Here is a 19,157-nt window from a genome sequence, read left to right on the forward strand (position 1 = left end):
ACCCCATAGGGTTGGATTGGAGGCAGTGAATTATTTTCTTGACCAATACAGAGGCTGGATGGGCGAGAGAAACCGGGTGGTCAGTGACCTCCTACAGTTGGTGCTGACAAACAATTGTTTTCTGGCGGATGGGGTGATGTACCGACAGACGAGGGGGACATCGATGGGGGCCTCGTGCGCGCCGGCCTATGCATGCTTGCACCTCAGGGCATGGGAGAGACATGATGTCTACCGCCAGCGGGTGTTCGGCGCGCACGCGGCCCTATGGCTTCGCTATATTGACGACACCCTCCTTGTCTGGAGGGGCCCTCACAATGTTTTGATGGAATTTTTGGAGGGATTGAATGCAAATTCGAGGAACTTGAGGGTCACTTTTACTGTAAGCAATGAAAAGATCTCTTTCTTAGATCTAGAGATACGAAAGGGAGATAAAAAACTAGAGACAGTTTTGTATAGAAAGAAAACAGCTGGCAATACTTACCTGCATGGAACAAGTTTCCATCCTGAAAGTCAGAAGTGGGGGATACCGTATGGTCAGCTCGTACGGATTCGACGGAATTGCTCTAGAGATGAGGAATTCCAAGAGGAGGCAACCAAAATGTGTGAACGGTTTAGGGAAAGAGAATACCCTGAATATGTACTTGAGGAGGCCTTGGAAAAGGCCTCCTCACTTAATAGAGAGGAATGCCTCAAGAAAAGGATAAAAACAAATGGGGATGATAGGGTCAGACTTATTACTACTTATGGCTCTCATTGGCCCCAATTAAGAAAAGTCCTACAAAGGCACTGGCACGTCCTTAGTCTTGACCCTGATATACTTAAGGCGGTAGGTCCTTTCCCACTTCTGACTCCCAAGAGAGCGCCCAATTTAAAGGATGCATTGGTGAGGGCTGAGGTATATTCCAAAAGTGTGAAGAAAAATGATGGAAGGGGGTTTCTAGGCCCAATACCAAATGGGATGTTTCCCTGTGGTTCATGCATGCATTGCAAGTTGGTGGAAAGAACCAAGACCTTTAAGAATGCTCAGGAGACAAAGGAATTTGAGATAAGAAGCTTCATTAATTGTAAATCTGAAGGAGTAATTTATATGATTATGTGCCCTTGCGGGCTTAAATACATAGGAAAAACAAAAAGAAAATTAAAGGAACGTATAGGGGAGCATGTAATCAATATTAAAGATGCAGATGAGAAGAGCCCATTGGGGGCACAGTTTGCCTTGTTCCATGATAGAAACCCAGATTGTCTTCGTTTCAAAGGCATTTTAAAACCTAAAAGGAATAGACGGGGAGGTGACCATGAAAAATTATTATATCAGATTGAGAACAGATGGATTTATAATTTGGGGACGTTGGTTCCAAATGGATTAAATTCTGACTTAAATCTTGTTCACTTTTTGCCTGAATATAAAAAGTAATCGATTGCAGTTGAGAAATTGTATGTGGATGGCTGTGTTGTAGAAAAAGGTATATTTCCCCCATTAAAAATAGAACGAAGAGGCTGCTGCTAAACTTCTGTAGCTTTTCCTGCTCTTGAGAATTAGCATATATAGCAACAATGCGAGACTATGTAGTGTTATAGTCAGTGTATCCAGCAGGAGACGTGTACAACAGAGAGAGCACAAGCAGTAAGACTGTCTGATTATGTTGGATAAACACATCATCTGGCTGCAAGACGTTTGAAGGGCAGAAATAAGGCATTTTCCCGGCTGTAACATGCGATGAAAACGAGGTCTAGTCACAAAGGAGGAGGCGTTGTAAGCACAAAGCTGAATACGGATTCCGAAAGCCAAAACCAGGCCTGGTTAGAGTATCTGTATGAGAGAGAGAGCACACCCACTGCCTGTCATCCACAGCGTCATCACACTGAAGAAGCTCACGTGATGTGGGCGTAACACGTATGTGGGCGTGGCTAGCTGCCAATGGCTGACGGGACGCTCCTGCACACTACACACGCTGGAAATCTGATGTCCGTATTCTGGGCCACATAGACCGGGTACCTGGTGTCGCGGGACACCGCGACGGAACCGTGAGCAGACATATATCCTGAAGGAAAGGTAAAGCTTTGTTTCCATGCGGTGGCTGTAAGAAGAGGAATCCTTGCCGGCGTGACTGAGGTGCTACATTGTGGCTTGAAAGGCTTGTGTTGCTGAACCTTTAGCCGCTGGCTTACAAGTAAGGTGGAGTTTGCCATTGAAGCATTGGAAGTAATAGACTATGGTATGTGAATGAAGCCTTATATAGTGCTCTATTGTGATCCTTTCAAGATTGAGGTATCAAACGAATAGTTACTGGGCCCAGTTAAAACGGACAATTGAATGCAGCCCCATAGGTTCCATATGTCAATAGATCTTAGAAGATCGGCCGATCAAGATTGTATGCATGTGGTGTAGCTGTTGATGGGGGTGTGTGTCCAGGTGCGCTCCTGTTATGGTAGTCCATGCAGCTTTTTATGGGGGGGAGGTATGAGGCTTGGGGAATTAGCTGGTGTTTAGAATTGGTTATTGAGAATAAAGTTTTGTAATTTTATAGTTCCTTGAGTGGCGGTCACTTTGTCATTATGCTAATCAAATTGTGTTAGAGACCTGCCTTCCCCTTAACCGGGTGAACTAATACATTAAGGACCTGTGCACCGGATATACTACATTTGTAGATCTGATAAATCTCTATGAAATTGTTTATGTTACCCGCAGTTCCTACTCCCATACAATATCAGTATCCCCAGTAGGACATATATAAAGAAAGATGAGCAAGGAGAAGGGAAGCCTCCAGGTAAGTATGTCACCTTGTTTATCTTTCTTTGCAAGAAGGTTACAAATATCATGTCAATGAGATTCTACGTCATACACTTCCTCACTCCAGAGGTGTTGACAGGCTAAGTCTCAGGTGGTGTTTTTTCTACAGTAAACTGATCCATGTTCCACCAGACAGCATGGCTCAGTTGAACACACTGAAGTTCTCAGACTAGGAGGAGAAGAGTTTTCAAACTAGGTAGAAAATTATTTTTTTTCATGATCAGAGACAAATATTTCTGGTTAAAGTATCTTGTTTTTGCTGCTGTCTTTGTGTAAACTTCACATCATTAGAAAGTACACTACATTGGCAATACATTGGTTATTAATAGTGTTGGGCGAACATCTAGATGTTCGGGTTCGGGCCGAACAGGCCGAACATGGCCGCGATGTTCGGGTGTTCGACCCGAACTCCGAACATAATGGAAGTCAATGGGGACCCGAACTTTTGTGGTTTGTAAAGCCTCCTTACATGCTACATACCCCAAATTTACAGGGTATGTGCACCTTGGGAGTGGGTACAAGAGGAAAAAAAAATTTAGCAAAAAGAGCTTATAGTTTTTGAGAAAATCGATTTTAAAGTTTCAAAGGGAAAACTGTCTTTTAAATGCGGGAAATGTCTGTTTTCTTTGCACAGGTAACATGCTTTTTGTCGGCATGCAGTCATAAATGTAATACATATAAGAGGTTCCAGGAAAAGGGACCGGTAATGCTAACCCAGCAGCAGCACACGTGATGGAACAGGAGGAGGGTGGCGCAGGAGGAGAAGGCCACGCTTTGAGACACAACAACCCAGGCCTTGCATGAGGACAAGAAGCGTGCGGATAGCATGCTTTGTACCACCATGCAGTCATAAATGTAATAAAGATAAGTGGTTCAATAAACAGGGACCACGCGGCAACGCTAACCCAGCAGCAGCACACGTGATGGAACAGGAGGAGGCGCAGGAGGAGAAGGCCACGCTTTGTGAGACACAACAACCCAGGCCTTGCATGAGGACAAAAAGCGTGCGGATAGCATGCTTTGTACCGCCATGTAGTCATAAATGTAATAAAGATAAGAGGTTCAATAAACAGGGACCACGCGGCAACGCTAACCCAGCAGCAGCAGCAGCAGCAGCACACGTGATGGAACAGGAGGAGGCGCAGGAGGAGAAGGCCACGCTTTGTGAGACACAACAACCCAGGCCTTGCATGAGGACAAAAAGCGCGCGGATAGCATGCTTTGTACCGCCATGTAGTCATAAATGTAATAAAGATAAGAGGTTCAATAAACAGGGACCACGCGGCAACGGTAACCCAGCAGCAGCAGCAGCAGCAGCAGCACACGTGATGGAACAGGAGGAGGCGCAGGAGGAGAAGGCCACGCTTTGTGAGACACAACAACCCAGGCCTTGCATGAGGACAAAAAGCGTGCGGATAGCATGCTTTGTACCGCCATGTAGTCATAAATGTAATAAAGATAAGAGGTTCCATAAACAGGGACCGGCAACGGTAACCCAGCAGCAGCAGCAGCAGCAGCAGCACACGTGATGGAACAGGAGGAGGCGCAGGAGGAGAAGGCCACGCTTTGTGAGACACAACAACCCAGGCCTTGCATGAGGACAAAAAGCGTGCGGATATAGCAGCAATGCTTTTTGCCGCCATGCAGTCATAAATGTAATACAGATGAGAGGTTCAATAAACAGGGACCGGAAACGCTAAACCATCCCAGATGTTCATCGGTCAGGTTACTTGGTTGGGGTCCAGGAGTGTTGCGTAGTCGTTTCCAATCCAGGATTGATTCATTTTAATTTGAGTCAGACGGTCTGCATTTTCTGTGGAGAGGCGGATACGCCGATCTGTGATGATGCCTCCGGCAGCACTGAAACAGCGTTCCGACATAACGCTGGCTGCCGGGCAAGCCAGCACCTCTATTGCGTACATTGCCAGTTCGTGCCAGGTGTCTAGCTTCATGCCCGGTTTCAGGTCCAGCGGTGCCAGCCACAAATCCGTCTGTTCCTTTATTCCCCTCCAAATTTCCTCCCCTGTGTGCTGCTTATCCCCAAGGCAGATCAGCTTCAGCAACGCTTGCTGACGCATGCCAACAGCTGTGCTGCACTGCTTCCACGATCCTACTGCTGCTGGTGCTGGGTTAGCATTTCCGGATGAGGTACAGCTTTGAGATGCGTTGGAGGAGAAGGAGTCAGAGAGGTAGGTGCTGCTGTTGTTATCCAGCTGTTTGCGGCGTGGGCAACACCCGCGCCGTAGCAGGTGAGGAATCGCTGCCAGGCTCCACAAGGTTCACCCAGTGCGCGGTAAGGGAGATGTATCGACCCTGGCCGAACGAACTCGTCCAGGTGTCAGTGGTGAGGTGAACCTTGCAGGCAACGGCATTCTTCAAGCTTCGGGTTATTTAGCTGACCACGTGCTCATGCAACTCAGGCACTGCAGAGCGCGCAAAGTGGTAGCGGCTGGGAACAACGTAACGTGGGATGGCCACTGACATCATGCCCTTGAAGCTGTTTGTCTCCACCACTCGATATGGCAGCATTTCGCAGGCCAGAAGCTTGGCTATGCTGGCTGGCTGTTACTGCCACGGCCCGGGGGTCATTTGCTGGCAATTTCCTCTTGTGCTCAAACATCTCAGAGACAGACAACTCAACCGTAGCGCTGCACACCGAAGGGCTGTTGGTTGTTGTGTTTGATGAACACTGGGAGACCTCAAGAGCACTAGTCCGGAAAGTGACAGTGTCAGCATCGTCTGATGTTTGTGAATGTTGTGAACCACGCAATGGCTGGGCTACTGCTGCTGCTGAGGCGGGTCTGGTGGTGAGTCTGGTGAACCCAAGGGAGGCAGTGTTGCTGGTGGTACCCTGTCCTGCCGCGTTTGCCCACAGAGTGGGATGTTTGGATAGAATGTGGCGGCTCATGCTGGTGGTGGAGAGGTTGTTAATACTTTTCCCCCTGCTCAGGCGGGTCTTGCACACCTTGCAAATCGCCATGGTAACATCCTCAGTGCAGTCTTCAAAGAAAGCCCAGACTTTAACTGGCTGAGGACTCGGACCTCGTGCGTGATGTGCTGGTGCTGCTTAACCCACTGCTGGACGCTTGAGAGGTCATCCAAGTAATTATCTGGTCCTGTTCTTTTGGATCTGTGAGGGTTGTTGTCCTGGACAACATGGGCAGTATTGAGTGGGTTTTCTTGGGTGCTCCCCTGTGGCCTGTACGTGAACCGTCAGGGGAAACACCTCTTCCCTTGCCCCTCCCTCTTTCAACGGATTTCTTCCTCATTTCACTTATCCTTAAAGTACACGCTGACTGGCAGCAGTACAGTGGCAGTACAGAAATGCTATACAGTGGTGGGTGAGCGGTGTACCACTATTGTCAGCAGTGACACAGAGCACAATGCTATACAGTGGCGGGTGAGCGGTGTACTACTGTTCCCAGCAGACACAGAGTGGAAGTAAACACAATGCTATATAGTGTGGCTGAGCCGTGTACACAGAGTGGCATTAAACACAATGCTATATAGTCTGCTATATAGTCACCCCGAACAGGGTGATGTTCTGCAGAACCCGAACAGTGGCAAACACTGTTCGCCCAACACTACTGGGAGGGAACGCAGATTTTAGTACCTAAACACACGATACAACATGTTTTCCGGGGTCGGACTCTGAGGCACATACAGATGGTCCCGATCATCATCCTCATCATACAACTCTTCTCCTGAGTCTGACCCACCCACCACCTCTGCCACCCCAACATCCCCAGACACAGACCCCTCATCGTCCTCAACATTAACTTGGGATGCTGGCCTGAGCCAGACCTCCTCCTCCACATCAGGCCCCATCATCTCCTCAATGGCAGCCCTCATTAATCGCTCTGGCGACGGACTGATGGACACAACGTTCTCCTCCGGGGAGGGCTGCTGCTGACCACTGGCTGCTGGGGTGGATGTTATAGCTTGCGTGGGGCGTTGGCTGTTGCTGTTGTTGGGAGTGCTGCTCACAGCGGAGGTCTCTGGGGAACTCATGTTGAGCTCATATAGTGGTTGACGGTGAGTGGAGTATTACTGATCCCAGCAATATACACACTGACTGGCAGAGTACGCAATGCTATATAGTGTGGCTGAGCGGTGTACACAGAGTGGCAGTAAACACAATGCTATATAGTCTGGCTGAGCGAGCGGTGTACTACTGTTCCCAGCAGAATCAGAGTGGCAGTAAACAATGGTATATAGTCTGGCTGAGCGGTGTACACAGAGTGTCAGTAAACAATGGTATATAGTCTGGCTGAGCGAGCGGTGTACTACTGTTCCCAGCAGAATCAGAGTGGCAGTAAACAATGGTATATAGTCTGGCTGAGCGGTGTACACAGAGTGTCAGTAAACAATGGTATATAGTCTGGCTGAGCGGTGTACACACAATGCTATATAGTCTGCTATATAGTGTCAGTAAACAATGGTATATAGTCTGGCTGAGCGAGCGGTGTACTACTGTTCCCAGCAGAATCAGAGTGGCAGTAAACAATGGTATATAGTCTGGCTGAGCGGTGTACACAGAGTGTCAGTAAACAATGGTATATAGTCTGGCTGAGCGAGCGGTGTACTACTGTTCCCAGCAGAATCAGAGTGGCAGTAAACAATGGTATATAGTCTGGCTGAGCGGTGTACACAGAGTGTCAGTAAACAATGGTATATAGTCTGGCTGAGCGGTGTACACACAATGCTATATAGTCTGCTATATAGTGTCAGTAAACAATGGTATATAGTCTGGCTGAGCGAGCGGTGTACTACTGTTCCCAGCAGAATCAGAGTGGCAGTAAACAATGGTATATAGTCTGGCTGAGCGGTGTACACAGAGTTTCAGTAAACAATGGTATATAGTCTGGCTGAGCGGTGTACACAGAGTGTCAGTAAACAATGGTATATAGTCTGGCTGAGCGGTGTACACAGAGTGGCAGTAAACACAATGCTATATAGTCTGGCTGAGCGAGCGGTGTACTACTGTTCCCAGCAGAATCAGAGTGGCAGTAAACAATGGTATATAGTCTGGCTGAGCGGTGTACACAGAGTGTCAGTAAACAATGGTATATAGTCTGGCTGAGCGGTGTACACAGAGTGTCAGTAAACAATGGTATATAGTCTGGCTGAGCGGTGTACACAGAGTGGCAGTAAACACAATGCTATATACTCTGGCTGAGCGAGCGGTGTACTACTGTTCCCAGCAGACACAGAACAGTGAACAGAATGCTATATAGTGTGGCTGAGCGAGCGGTGTACCACTATTCCCAGCAGACACAGAACAGTGAACAGAATGCTATATAGTGTGGCTGAGCGGGCGGTGTACCACTATTCCCAGCAGACACAGAACAGTGAACAGAATGCTATATAGTGTGGATGAGCGAGCGGTGTACCACTATTCCCAGCAGACACAGAACAGTAAACAGAATGCTATATAGTGTGGCTGAGCGAGCGGTGTACCACTATTCCCAGCAGACACAGAACAGTGAACAGAATGCTATATAGTGTGGCTGAGCGAGCGGTGTACCACTATTCCCAGCAGACACAGAACAGTGCACAGAATGCTATATAGTGTGGCTGAGCGAGCGGTGTACCACTATTCCCAGCAGACACAGAACAGTAAACAGAATGCTATATAGTGTGGCTGAGCGAGCGGTGTACCACTATTCCCAGCAGACACAGAACAGTAAACAGAATGCTATATAGTGTGGCTGAGCGAGCGGTGTACCACTATTCCAAGCAGACACAGAACAGTGAACAGAATGCTATATAGTGTGGCTGAGCGAGCGGTGTACCACTATTCCCAGCAGACACAGAGTGGCAGTAAACAGAATGCTATATAGTGTGGCTGAGCGAGGTACACAGAGTGGCAGTAAACAGAATGCTATATAGTGTGGCTGAGCAAGCGGTGTACTACTATTCCCAGCAGACACAGAGTGGCAGTAAACAGAATGCTATATAGTGTGGCTGAGCGAGGTACACAGAGTGGCAGTAAACAGAATGCTATATAGTGTGGCTGAGCAAGCGGTGTACTACTGTTCCCAGCAGTGACACAATGACAGGGGGGACCCTGGCTAGCGTGGCTGGAGCGCGAACTACCCTGCCTGCCTACCCAAAGCTAAACCCACAGACAAATGGCGGAGATATGACGTGGTTCGGGTATTTATTTACCCGAACCACGTGACCGTTCGGCCAATCAGAGCGCGTTCGGGTCCGAACCACGTGACCCGTTCGGCCAATCACAGCGCTAGCCGAACGTTCGGGGAACGTTCGGCCATGCGCTCTTAGTTCGGCCATATGGCCGAACGGTTTGGCCGAGCACCGTCAGGTGTTCGGCCGAACTCGAACATCACCCGAACAGGGTGATGTTCTGCAGAACCCGAACAGTGGCGAACACTGTTCGCCCAACACTAGTTATTATTAACAATACTGTATCGTTACTTAGCAAGGTTCAAGCCAACCTCCCTTCATTAATGTTATATATCAAGCACAGGCAAAATCAGAAGGTCGATGCTGTTTAACTACTCAAGAACATATATCCTAAATAATATAGGCACATACTTACTTTGACTTAAAAAAACAAAAACATTGACTAAAACTAATGATAGCTATGGTAGTGATGGTATCATTGAAAGGTCCAAGCCTTACTTTAAAGATACAAATGGAATGAAAACCTGAATGATTGAAGGCAAGTTCTATGTGAACATTTAAATTAGCAAATCCAGGATGGAGCAATTTTGCATTATCTACAGTGTGGTATTCTTGTGTCTGTATATGCAGAGATCATACTAGGACTCTAAAAGAATTTTAGTGAATTTAGCAGATCTTTTAACATCTTATTTAATTTTTTTTTAATTTTACATTTTCTGCCTAGTACAATGTCACTCACTCCCTGCTTGTGTTAAGCTGGAATCATACCTCCTTTATCCACTATCTCTCAAAGGGTTAATGTGGGCAGCTAATATTGATATCCTTCCTCCAGTCATCAGCAGCATCCCAGGGTTTCCCTCAGCCTCCCAGTTCCCCTCTGGGAACTCTCCAGTCACTTGCAGCTTATTGGGATTTTCCCCAGCCTGGCAGTTCCCCTCTGGTAACTCTCCAGTCATCTGCAGCATTCCAAGGAATTCCCCCTGCCTGTCAACTGCCCTCCTGGGAGCCCCTCAGTCAGCTCCCTTCCCTGGATTATCCTGCCTGTACGTACCTTTCCTGGGATCCCTATGGCCTTCCTGCCCAGCAAGCCTGTCCTGGCCTGATAGCTCAACAGTCTGCTCAGCTCAAAATTACTCCTATCAGGTACCCTCTGTTCTTTCCATCACCGGTGCAGTAGTCCTGGGGCCGTGACCTGGCAGGCAGCAGGCAGCAAAGTAGTTTGCCACCCACTAGGGGTGAGGGCCCATCGTCCCTTGCAGGGTGCACTGGTGAAGACCCATGCTTGCTTAGACTCTCACGCTCTGGGGCTGCTCGCCCCTTGATACCAGTGATGAGATCAACAGAACTCCGACGGTTTGCAAGAACCCTTCGACATATTCATTTATACATTTAGATTTTCATGTCATTCCCTGGTTTGGCATCCAAGTAGTGCAATAATATATTTTTATATGACTTATAGTAATATTAATTCATATAGATTATCTACCAATCCATGCTGCAGCAACACAGCATTCCTTCTAGCCTATGTCTAATATGTGTACATTTAACTTTCAATAAATCATTCAGAATATACTTTACTCCCAAGCTGTACAAAGGGTATGTAATAAAAAGTCATATGGAGCACATGGAGCTCACACTCAGTTCCCATTCATTGATCTAAGTCCCCATGTGATACTTACACATCCATGCATTACTTCTGTTTTGCATACTAATAGTACACACAGGAAAGTTATGTGCAAGGACATCTTGTGGCCAAGTAGTAAAATACACACATAAAAAAGACCTACATTTAAAATTAACCCCTTACCCCCCACACTCCACAAAAGTTACACAAATAAAACTTTTGTGGGGAAAAAATATACTATTAAAAAAGAATACATAAATAGTTACCTTGGGGGACTGAAATTTTTTAATATGTATGTCAACAGGGTATATTACTGTTATGTTTTAAAATATGGGCTTGTAATTAGTGATGGACGCAAAACTGAAAAAAAATGCACTTTTATTTCCAATAAAATATTGGCGCCATACATTGTACCAGGGAAATATTTTAAATGTTGCAATAACCGGGACAAATGGGCAAATAAAATGTGTGGGTTTTAATTACGGTAGCATTATTTGAAAACTATAATGGGCGAAAACTAATAATGATTTTTTTCAATTTGTTTTCTTATTATTCCCATTAAAATGCACTTAGAATAAAATAATTCTTAGTAATATTTACCACCCAAAGAAAGCCTAATTGGTGGTAAAAAAACAATGTATAGATTATTTCAGTGTGATAAGTAATGATAAAGTTATTGGCAGATAACTGGACGCAGCACTGAAAGGTGAAAATTGCTCTGCTTTTTAAAGGTAAAAACCCTTGGAGGTGAAGTGGTTAATTTATTGCAAGTAAACAAAAACAACAATAAAGCCTACAAAATAGGTTATTATATCTCAAAGTCCACATTTTTCACAGCCTGTGTTATTAAAATTTCAGTTGTTTATAAACACTAGCTTCAGTGTTAAAATCTGTGCAGAATTACAAATACCAGTGCTGTACTGTATGACATGAACAATGGTTAAAATAAGAAAAAAACACACGCAGTTTCACATACTACTATTATTGTGGGTATATAGTTGCACAATTCTTTATAGAGATATAATAATCATATGTAGCATAGAGGTATTAAAATTTCTAAGAAATAGCTCTGTAGAAATATTCTGAATTACTCTGGGAGTTAAAAAATAAATGGAAAAGAATGAGTAAATGTGTACAACGCTAGAAACCAAGGCACAAAGCATGCATTGCAGGATGGCAATATGAGTTACCAAAATTGAATGTATCCTTTCTGCCTCTCAAGGTCAGCTGCTAAACTAATGCTAAAGTCTCCGAAAGAAAAAAGCGAACTAACTAAACTCTAATTTTAAGAGTAATTTCAATAAAATAAGCATATATAAATTAGAGAAGAGTGGAAGAAAGACATTTCCTTGTGCTTATACTTTCAAGGAAATGGAACACTTCATAGATTTTTTTTTCTTTATAAAAAGCAAAAATAATTATAATTATGGGTCTGAACATGAACGTTGACAGTGCTAATTGTCACGCTTGAGTCAGAATTAAGCGCAAATGTATTAAGAATGCAGCTGTATTAGGAAGGTTAGGTGACGCATGGAACTAATGTTTAATGTACCTTAAGTACAGCGGTATATTACAGATTGTGCTGGACTTACAACCAAAGCAACGAGTCACTTTGGATGGCCTGGGCCAGGTTTATCTAGACTGTTGCTCTGCTTCATTAGAACAAATGCATGATATATAGTCATGTGGTCTATTACAGTATTTTTCAACATTGTTACAGCATGTTCCCCTTTATTAATGGCTTGTTGGCCATGCACCTGCTCTTGTGAGTAACATTATCTCAAGTAACCAGACCCATATATCACTGGAGAGTACTTCATAATAGTGTTTATTTTATAATTGCCTTTCAAACATTTATTGACACTTTTAATTTGCTATAAATGCTTAATCAGTTTAATTTATAGACCATATTGTTTATTTTTTTCATCTTAACGTTTAATATAATACAGGGTGGGTCATTTATATGGATACACCTTAATAAAATGGGAACGGTTGGTGATATTAACTTCCTGTCTGTGGCACATTAGTATATGTGAAGGGGAGGACTTTTTAAGATGGGTTGTGACCATGGTGGCCATTTTGAAGTCGGCCATTTTGAATCCAACTTTTGTTTTTTCAATAGGAAGAGGGTCATGTGACACATTAAACTTATTGGGAATTTCACAAGAAAAACAATGGTGTGCTTGGTTTTAACGTAACTTTATTATTTGATGAGTTAATTACAAGTTTGTCTTTGACATGTCGCCGAGATTAACATGTGAGGAGCGGATAGAATTTGTGTTGATGTCTAGTGAACACAGTAACCGGGTCATTGCAGCAGATTTCAATGCAAGACACCCTACGAGACCACCCATCTCCCATGCTACAGTTAGAAAACAGCTTGCTAAGTTTCGTGAAACTGGTTCAGTGTTGGATTTGCCAAAATGTGGACGCATGAAATATGTCACAAATGAAGAAACATCAGTGGCTGTCCTAGCTTCATTCAGCAAGAGCCCACAGTGTAGCACTCGCCGCATGTCACTGGAGAGTGGCATTAGTTGAACATCCCTTCGACGGATATTAGCTACTCACAAATGGCACCCTTACAAACTCCAGCTACTGCAGCATCTCAACGAGGATAACCCAGATCAGCGCACTGAATTTGCAGAATGGGCAAAACAAAAATTGGAACAGGACCCTCAGTTTACGCAGAAGATTTTGTTCAATGATGAGGCAAACATTTATCTGAATGGTGACATTAACAAACAAAACCACAGCTATTGGTCTGACATTAACCCACATTGGATAGATCCCTCCAAGACTGTTGGAACAAAAATTTTATGGTATGGTATATGGGGTAAAAAGATAGTGGGGCCATTCTTCATCAATGGAAACCTCAAGGCCACTGGATATGCGAAATTGCTACATGATGATTTGTTTTCCTCTTTATACACTGAAGCTGGCACGTTCCCTGAGTTTTTCCAGCAAGATGGTGCACCACCACATTATGGGTGTCAGGTCCGAGCATTCCTAGATGAACAGTTTCCTGGAAAGTGGATTGGTCATCGTGGGCCAGTTGAATGGCCCCCAGGGTCTCCCAATCTGACCCCCTTTGACTTTTATCTTTGGGGTCATATGAAGACAATTGTCTATGCTGTGAAGATACGAGATGTACAGCACCTGAAACTACAGATACTGGAAGCCTGTGCTAGCATTTCTCCTGTGGTGTTGCTATCAGTATATATTATGCAAACTGCGCCCACCGTTAATAATGATCTATCATGCAAAATGTCAAACAAAATGTCAAACAACCAGAGTTTTCGCTATCACGAATAGTCCACAGTGTACAATTGTATATAAATCAGTATGACAGCGCTCCTCTTCTTATTATCCTCAATACCTATAAAAGAAAAAATGGCTCCACATAGTGCATTACTGCTAAACTTGCATCATCTTTATAAACACCATGCCAGTGATAAACCATGTGCTCTTTAGTGCTCCACTTCTAGTGCAAACTTATCACCAACTTTAAGACAGTTCCAGGCTCACCAGAGGCTGATGAGTCCCAAGGGACGAAACGCGTAAGGCGGAGCATAGCGGGCAGCGTCTGACGTCACAGGAAGGAGGAATTACATCGCTCGTAGGAAGTTTGAAACTGATGCACCAGTGCGGGGAGCGGGACGCCGTGACCATAGGAGGAGGTACATCACAGGGCCAAGAGCCCGATATGCGGAGACTCATCTGTGGATAACGTGAGTGCGCATGAGCGCAGGGGCATAGCTCCCAATTTTAAAAGATTTTATTCTATGTCTATTATGTTTTATTGAAGAATCCGGATTAAAAGCTTATGATACATGAGAGCAGCAGATCGTTGTGGATTGATTTATGCGATAGACCCACCTGGTGTATGAGGTGGCCTACATCTGGTGAGCCTGGAACTGTCTTAAAGTTGGTGATAAGTTTGCACTAGAAGTGGAGCACTAAAGAGCACATGGTTTATCACTGGCATGGTGTTGCTATCAGTGTTTGAAGAGTGGGAGAAGAGGGTTGCATTGACAATCCAAGACAATGGGCAGCACATTGAACACATTTTATAAGTGGTCAGAAACTTGTAATTAACTCATAAAAGAATAAAGTTACGTTAAAACCAAGCACACCATTGTTTTTCTTGTGAAATTCCCAATAAGTTTGATGTGTCACATACATGACCCTCTTCCTATTAAAAAAACAAAAGTTGGATTCAATATGGCTGACTTCAAAATGGCCGCCATGGTCACCACCCATCTTGAGAAGTTTCCCCCCTCACATATACTAATGTTCCACAAACAGGAAGTTAATATCACCAACCATTCCTATTTTATTAACCACCCTGGCGTCCTATTAAAGGCGCCAGGGTGGCTGCGCAGCTCTATTTTTTTTGTCAATCATGTAGCTAGCCTAGCCCCTTCCGATCGCCTCTGGCGATCAGAGCAAATAGGAAATCCCGTTCAGAACAGGATTTCCTGTTTGGCTTCCCCCGTCGCCATGGCGACAATCGGGATGACGTCATCAACGTCATGGCGTCGGAGAGAGTCCCGATCCACCCCTTAGCGATGCCTGGCACTGATTGGCCAGGCAGCGCACGGGCCCTGTTACGCGGCGGGTAGCGGTGCATCGGCGGCAAAGTGCTAGCTGCGTGTTTGAAAAAAATTGTGAAAATCGGCCCACCAGGGCCTGAGAAATCCAACGCGGCGGTCATGGACGAGCTGAGCTCATCCATACCGCTAAGCTGGTTAAGGTGTATCCATATAATTGTCCCACCCTATATACCCTCTGAGCCTACTAGGCACAAAATGCTGCAGGCGGTTGGAGTGTGGCGGGGGTACGCCTGCAGCCAGGTCACACGTGCACAAAACGCTCTAGACTTTCAGGGAAAAATTCCAGACGATCCAGGTGGAGGAGGACGTCGATAGAGTGGTCAGCCTAGAGGGGGCTGAAGAAAGCCCCAGATATGTATAACTTTTCTCTACCTCCCTGTCTCTGGTTCCCTTTAAGTGATTAATGTCATCGGATCCTGAGCATATCAACCTCCAAATGTTTTCAGTTTGTGTTTTGGTGTAATGTAAATGTTTCAAAGTTAAATATACTTACTAAGGATCTTAAGAAGTGGATCACTCTCAAAAGCCAATATGCCAAGAAGCTTCTGTTAATGGAAATAAGAAGAGCACCAAACACAGTACTCCCACTATTTTATGGCAAAATATACCAATCTAGTTGCAAAAACAAATACACAAAAAGGCCACTTCATTAAGACAATTTCACTTATACTTACTGTACATTGACATAAGATTTAAACTGACCATACACAATGCAGTCTTTCAAACAAATGGTTCAACAATTAGAGCAAAGTGATTGAACATGAAGTTGTAATCAGGTGAACATGAAATCTCAAATAAAGATCATTTCAGTTGAGCAATCATAATTTCAACCTTCTTCAAATGAAAGACTGTTCAATGATGGCAAAGAAAGGTGAAGGATCACATAGTGCTGACACTGGCCAAAACAGTTTTTGCAATGGGTAGCACCATGAACAGTTTATAGTTTCTGCACTTACTTATGGCAATGAGATTGAAAGCAGCATGAAGATAAAATTGCCAATAGGCAGATCATTCAGCTTACTAAAGGTATCTCCTCCTTGTGGCTACTAGAGGACCTGTAATAGTCCTGGAATGCCATGGGAATACAGTTTTCACAATGTAATTTGCTCAAAAAATGCATTTATCCTTTACTTTTTCCTAATCTTTGAAGGGTAGAAAGTAATTAAACCAAACTGAAAAGCAAAAACTAAAAGTAAAAGTGTTTTGGTGAGGTTTCTATTTAAAGAGGACCTCCAGAGAAAATATTGTACTAAAAAAGTGCTTCATTTTTACAATAATTATGTGTAAATGATTTAGTCAGTGTTTGCCCACTGTAAAATCTTTTAAATCCTGGATTTATATTCTGACATTTATTAAATGGTGACATTTTTACTGTTGGCAGGTGATGTAGCTGTTGCATGCTTTTTTGGCAGTTGAAAACAGCTGTAAACAGCTATTTCCCACAATGCAAGAAGGTTCACAGACAGGAAACTGCCAGGAGTACCACAGTCCTCAGAGTTTCTTGTGGGAGGGGTTTCCCCACAATATCCATCATACAGCGCCCCCTGATGGTCTGTTTGTGAAAAGGAATAGATTTCTCATGTGAAAGGGGGTATCAGCTACTGATTGGGATGAAGTTCAATTCTTGGTTGGAGTTTCTCTTTAAGTTGTTTCTACTGAAAATTGTGCAAAAATGTAAAAATACCTTTCCTGGTCCTTACCGTAGACAGCATGTGGAATAAAAAACAGAAATAGTAAAAATAATCCTTAATAAAATACAGCAAGGTTTCTCTGAGGGCAAGTTTACAAAGTCTTACCAATAAGCAAAGCATGGCCACCTGGGAGCTTGAGAATCCTGTTTATTCTAGAAATGTGTTCAATAGCAAAATTAAACATTACTAGATTCATTGGGGTCTTGCTGCTCACATTATACTGTTGTAAGTATCGTTGCATGCACTGAAACAAAAGCAGACAAACATTTCAGTGCATAAGGTTCTCTGTTGTACATTATACAAAGATACTATGCATATTTTTGCACAAAAAGTTTACTGTATTAAAATGTCATAAGGCAAATATAGACATGTAATTCAATACAAGACAATACAAGAAGAAACAGTAAGAACAAATCATGAAAAAGAAAAGAAACACAGGGACACCAGGAGCCCAATCTAGTGTAGTATGTCAGATGGTAAGAGATAGTATAGAGTAAGTAGGGTACTCACAAGTCAGGGTTGCTAGCCTAGGAACCACCGAATATGTATGTGAGGAAATGCCGTCCCCACTTTGCCTTTTAAGAATTCACCGGTCACAGCTCCCAAGGAGGTTTTATGATATAATTTTAAAACTGATCCCTATCCCGGGGTGAAGGATGACAGTAGACAAACAGAGGTGTGAGGTGCCGGAGTAGTAATTGGAGGTAAAAGTGTATCTATGTATATAAAAGGTGGGTATCAGCCTACCTTAATAATGACATGATGACTATTTAGACATGAAAGTGAAACATAATTTTATTTTGCCACAGTGGACAATGCGTTTCACTGCTTAATGGCACAGCTGCCCCAGGCTTCACTATTATTATATCGGGCACATCATTGCCCATGTGACGGACTGTGCTGCATTGCTCATGTGATGGTTTGAGTTGCATTGCTCATCTGTGTTGCAGTCTGTCTGTGCCGCCCGCTCCATACCACCTATCTGTGCCTCCAGCTCCATATCATCTATCGGTGCCAGCGGCCCGCTCCATACCATCTAACTTGTGCCATGGGCGCTAAACGGATTGTCACCCTTTCCAGAGAGGCCCTTCTCAAATGGGAACCCCCGGTTAGCCCAAAGCCTTCTCCGTGCTCTTCCCTGTGGTATGCTGTCACCGCACACATCAAATATCTCGTCACCAAACGAGTAACGAGCAAACGCCGCCACAGAGGAAGGAGGGGGGGGGGCCCAGGCCCGACTCAAAAGGAAAGGCCTACGCTCCCCTGACCCATCCTACTTACAAACGTCTGCTCACTCCCCAACAAACTGGACGAGCTGCTCCTCCTACTCGACAGCAAACGCCAGATCAGCAAGAACACCCCTGTTCTCTGTTTCACCGAAACCTGGCTGTGCGACAGTATCCCCGACAACTCTCTACATGTTCCAGGCTACATCCTCCTAAGAGCAGACCAGGACGCTGCCCTCTCAGGACAAACGAGGGGTGGAGGTATCTGCTTTTACATAAACACCTCCTGGTGCTCCAACACCACCACTCTCCACAAGGCCTGCACCCCAGATGTTGAGCTCCTTGCCATAAACTGTAGGCCTCGGTACTCCCCGAGGGAATTCTCTTTCCTTGTCCTCGTTGGGGTCTACATCCCTCCCGACGCAAGCTCCAGGACTGCCCTGCATGTACTCAGCGACTGCATCTCGCGGTGGGAAACTGCCCTCCCGAAAGCCCTGTTCATCATCCTGGGCGATTTCAATAAGGCGAACCTTCGGCACGAGTTGCCCTGCTACAAGCAGCACATCACCTGCCCTACCAAGAACAGTAACACCCTGGACCACTGCTACATCGTCCATAAGAATGCCTACAAAGCCATCCAAGGCGCCCCCCTGGGGAACTCCGACCACAACACAATACACCTGATCCCCACCCTACAGGAGGCTCCTGGAGACCTCTAAGCCCATCGTCAAAACCACTAAAAAATGGACTGCAGAGGCCAAACTGGAGCTCCAAGCGTGCTTTGAAACCACTGACTGGACGACTCTGGAGGCACCCACCCTGGATGAATGGGCCGAGAACGTCACCTCCTACATTAGCTTCAGCGAAGAAACATGTATCCCATCCAAGACCTTCAGAGTCTACTCCAATAACAAGCCTTGGTTCAACGACAGGCTTCGCCGACTTCGGAAACGCAAAGAGGAAGCGCACAGGTCTGGCTCCTCAGAGGAATTCAGAGAGGCCAGGTATGCCCTGAAAAAAGAACTGTGATCTGCAAAGCGGGCCTATGCCGATAAACGG

The 19,157-nt window shown here is 44.9% G+C and overlaps 1 protein-coding gene across 1 annotated transcript in view; it reads right to left on the bottom strand.

The window, feature by feature from the left end:
• LOC137562326 (dynein axonemal heavy chain 3-like) overlaps positions 1-19,157 on the bottom strand; it is a 1,996,682-nt gene that overhangs the window by 485,331 nt on the left and 1,492,194 nt on the right. Inside the window, exon 49 of the mRNA XM_068273663.1 lies at positions 16,978-17,116. Coding sequence (XP_068129764.1) covers positions 16,978-17,116 — 139 coding nt within the window. The remainder of the gene's footprint in view (positions 1-16,977; positions 17,117-19,157) is intronic.

The sequence above is a fragment of the Hyperolius riggenbachi genome, chromosome 3 (genome assembly GCF_040937935.1).
Source record: "Hyperolius riggenbachi isolate aHypRig1 chromosome 3, aHypRig1.pri, whole genome shotgun sequence".
NCBI classification, from domain to species: Eukaryota; Metazoa; Chordata; class Amphibia; order Anura; family Hyperoliidae; genus Hyperolius; species Hyperolius riggenbachi.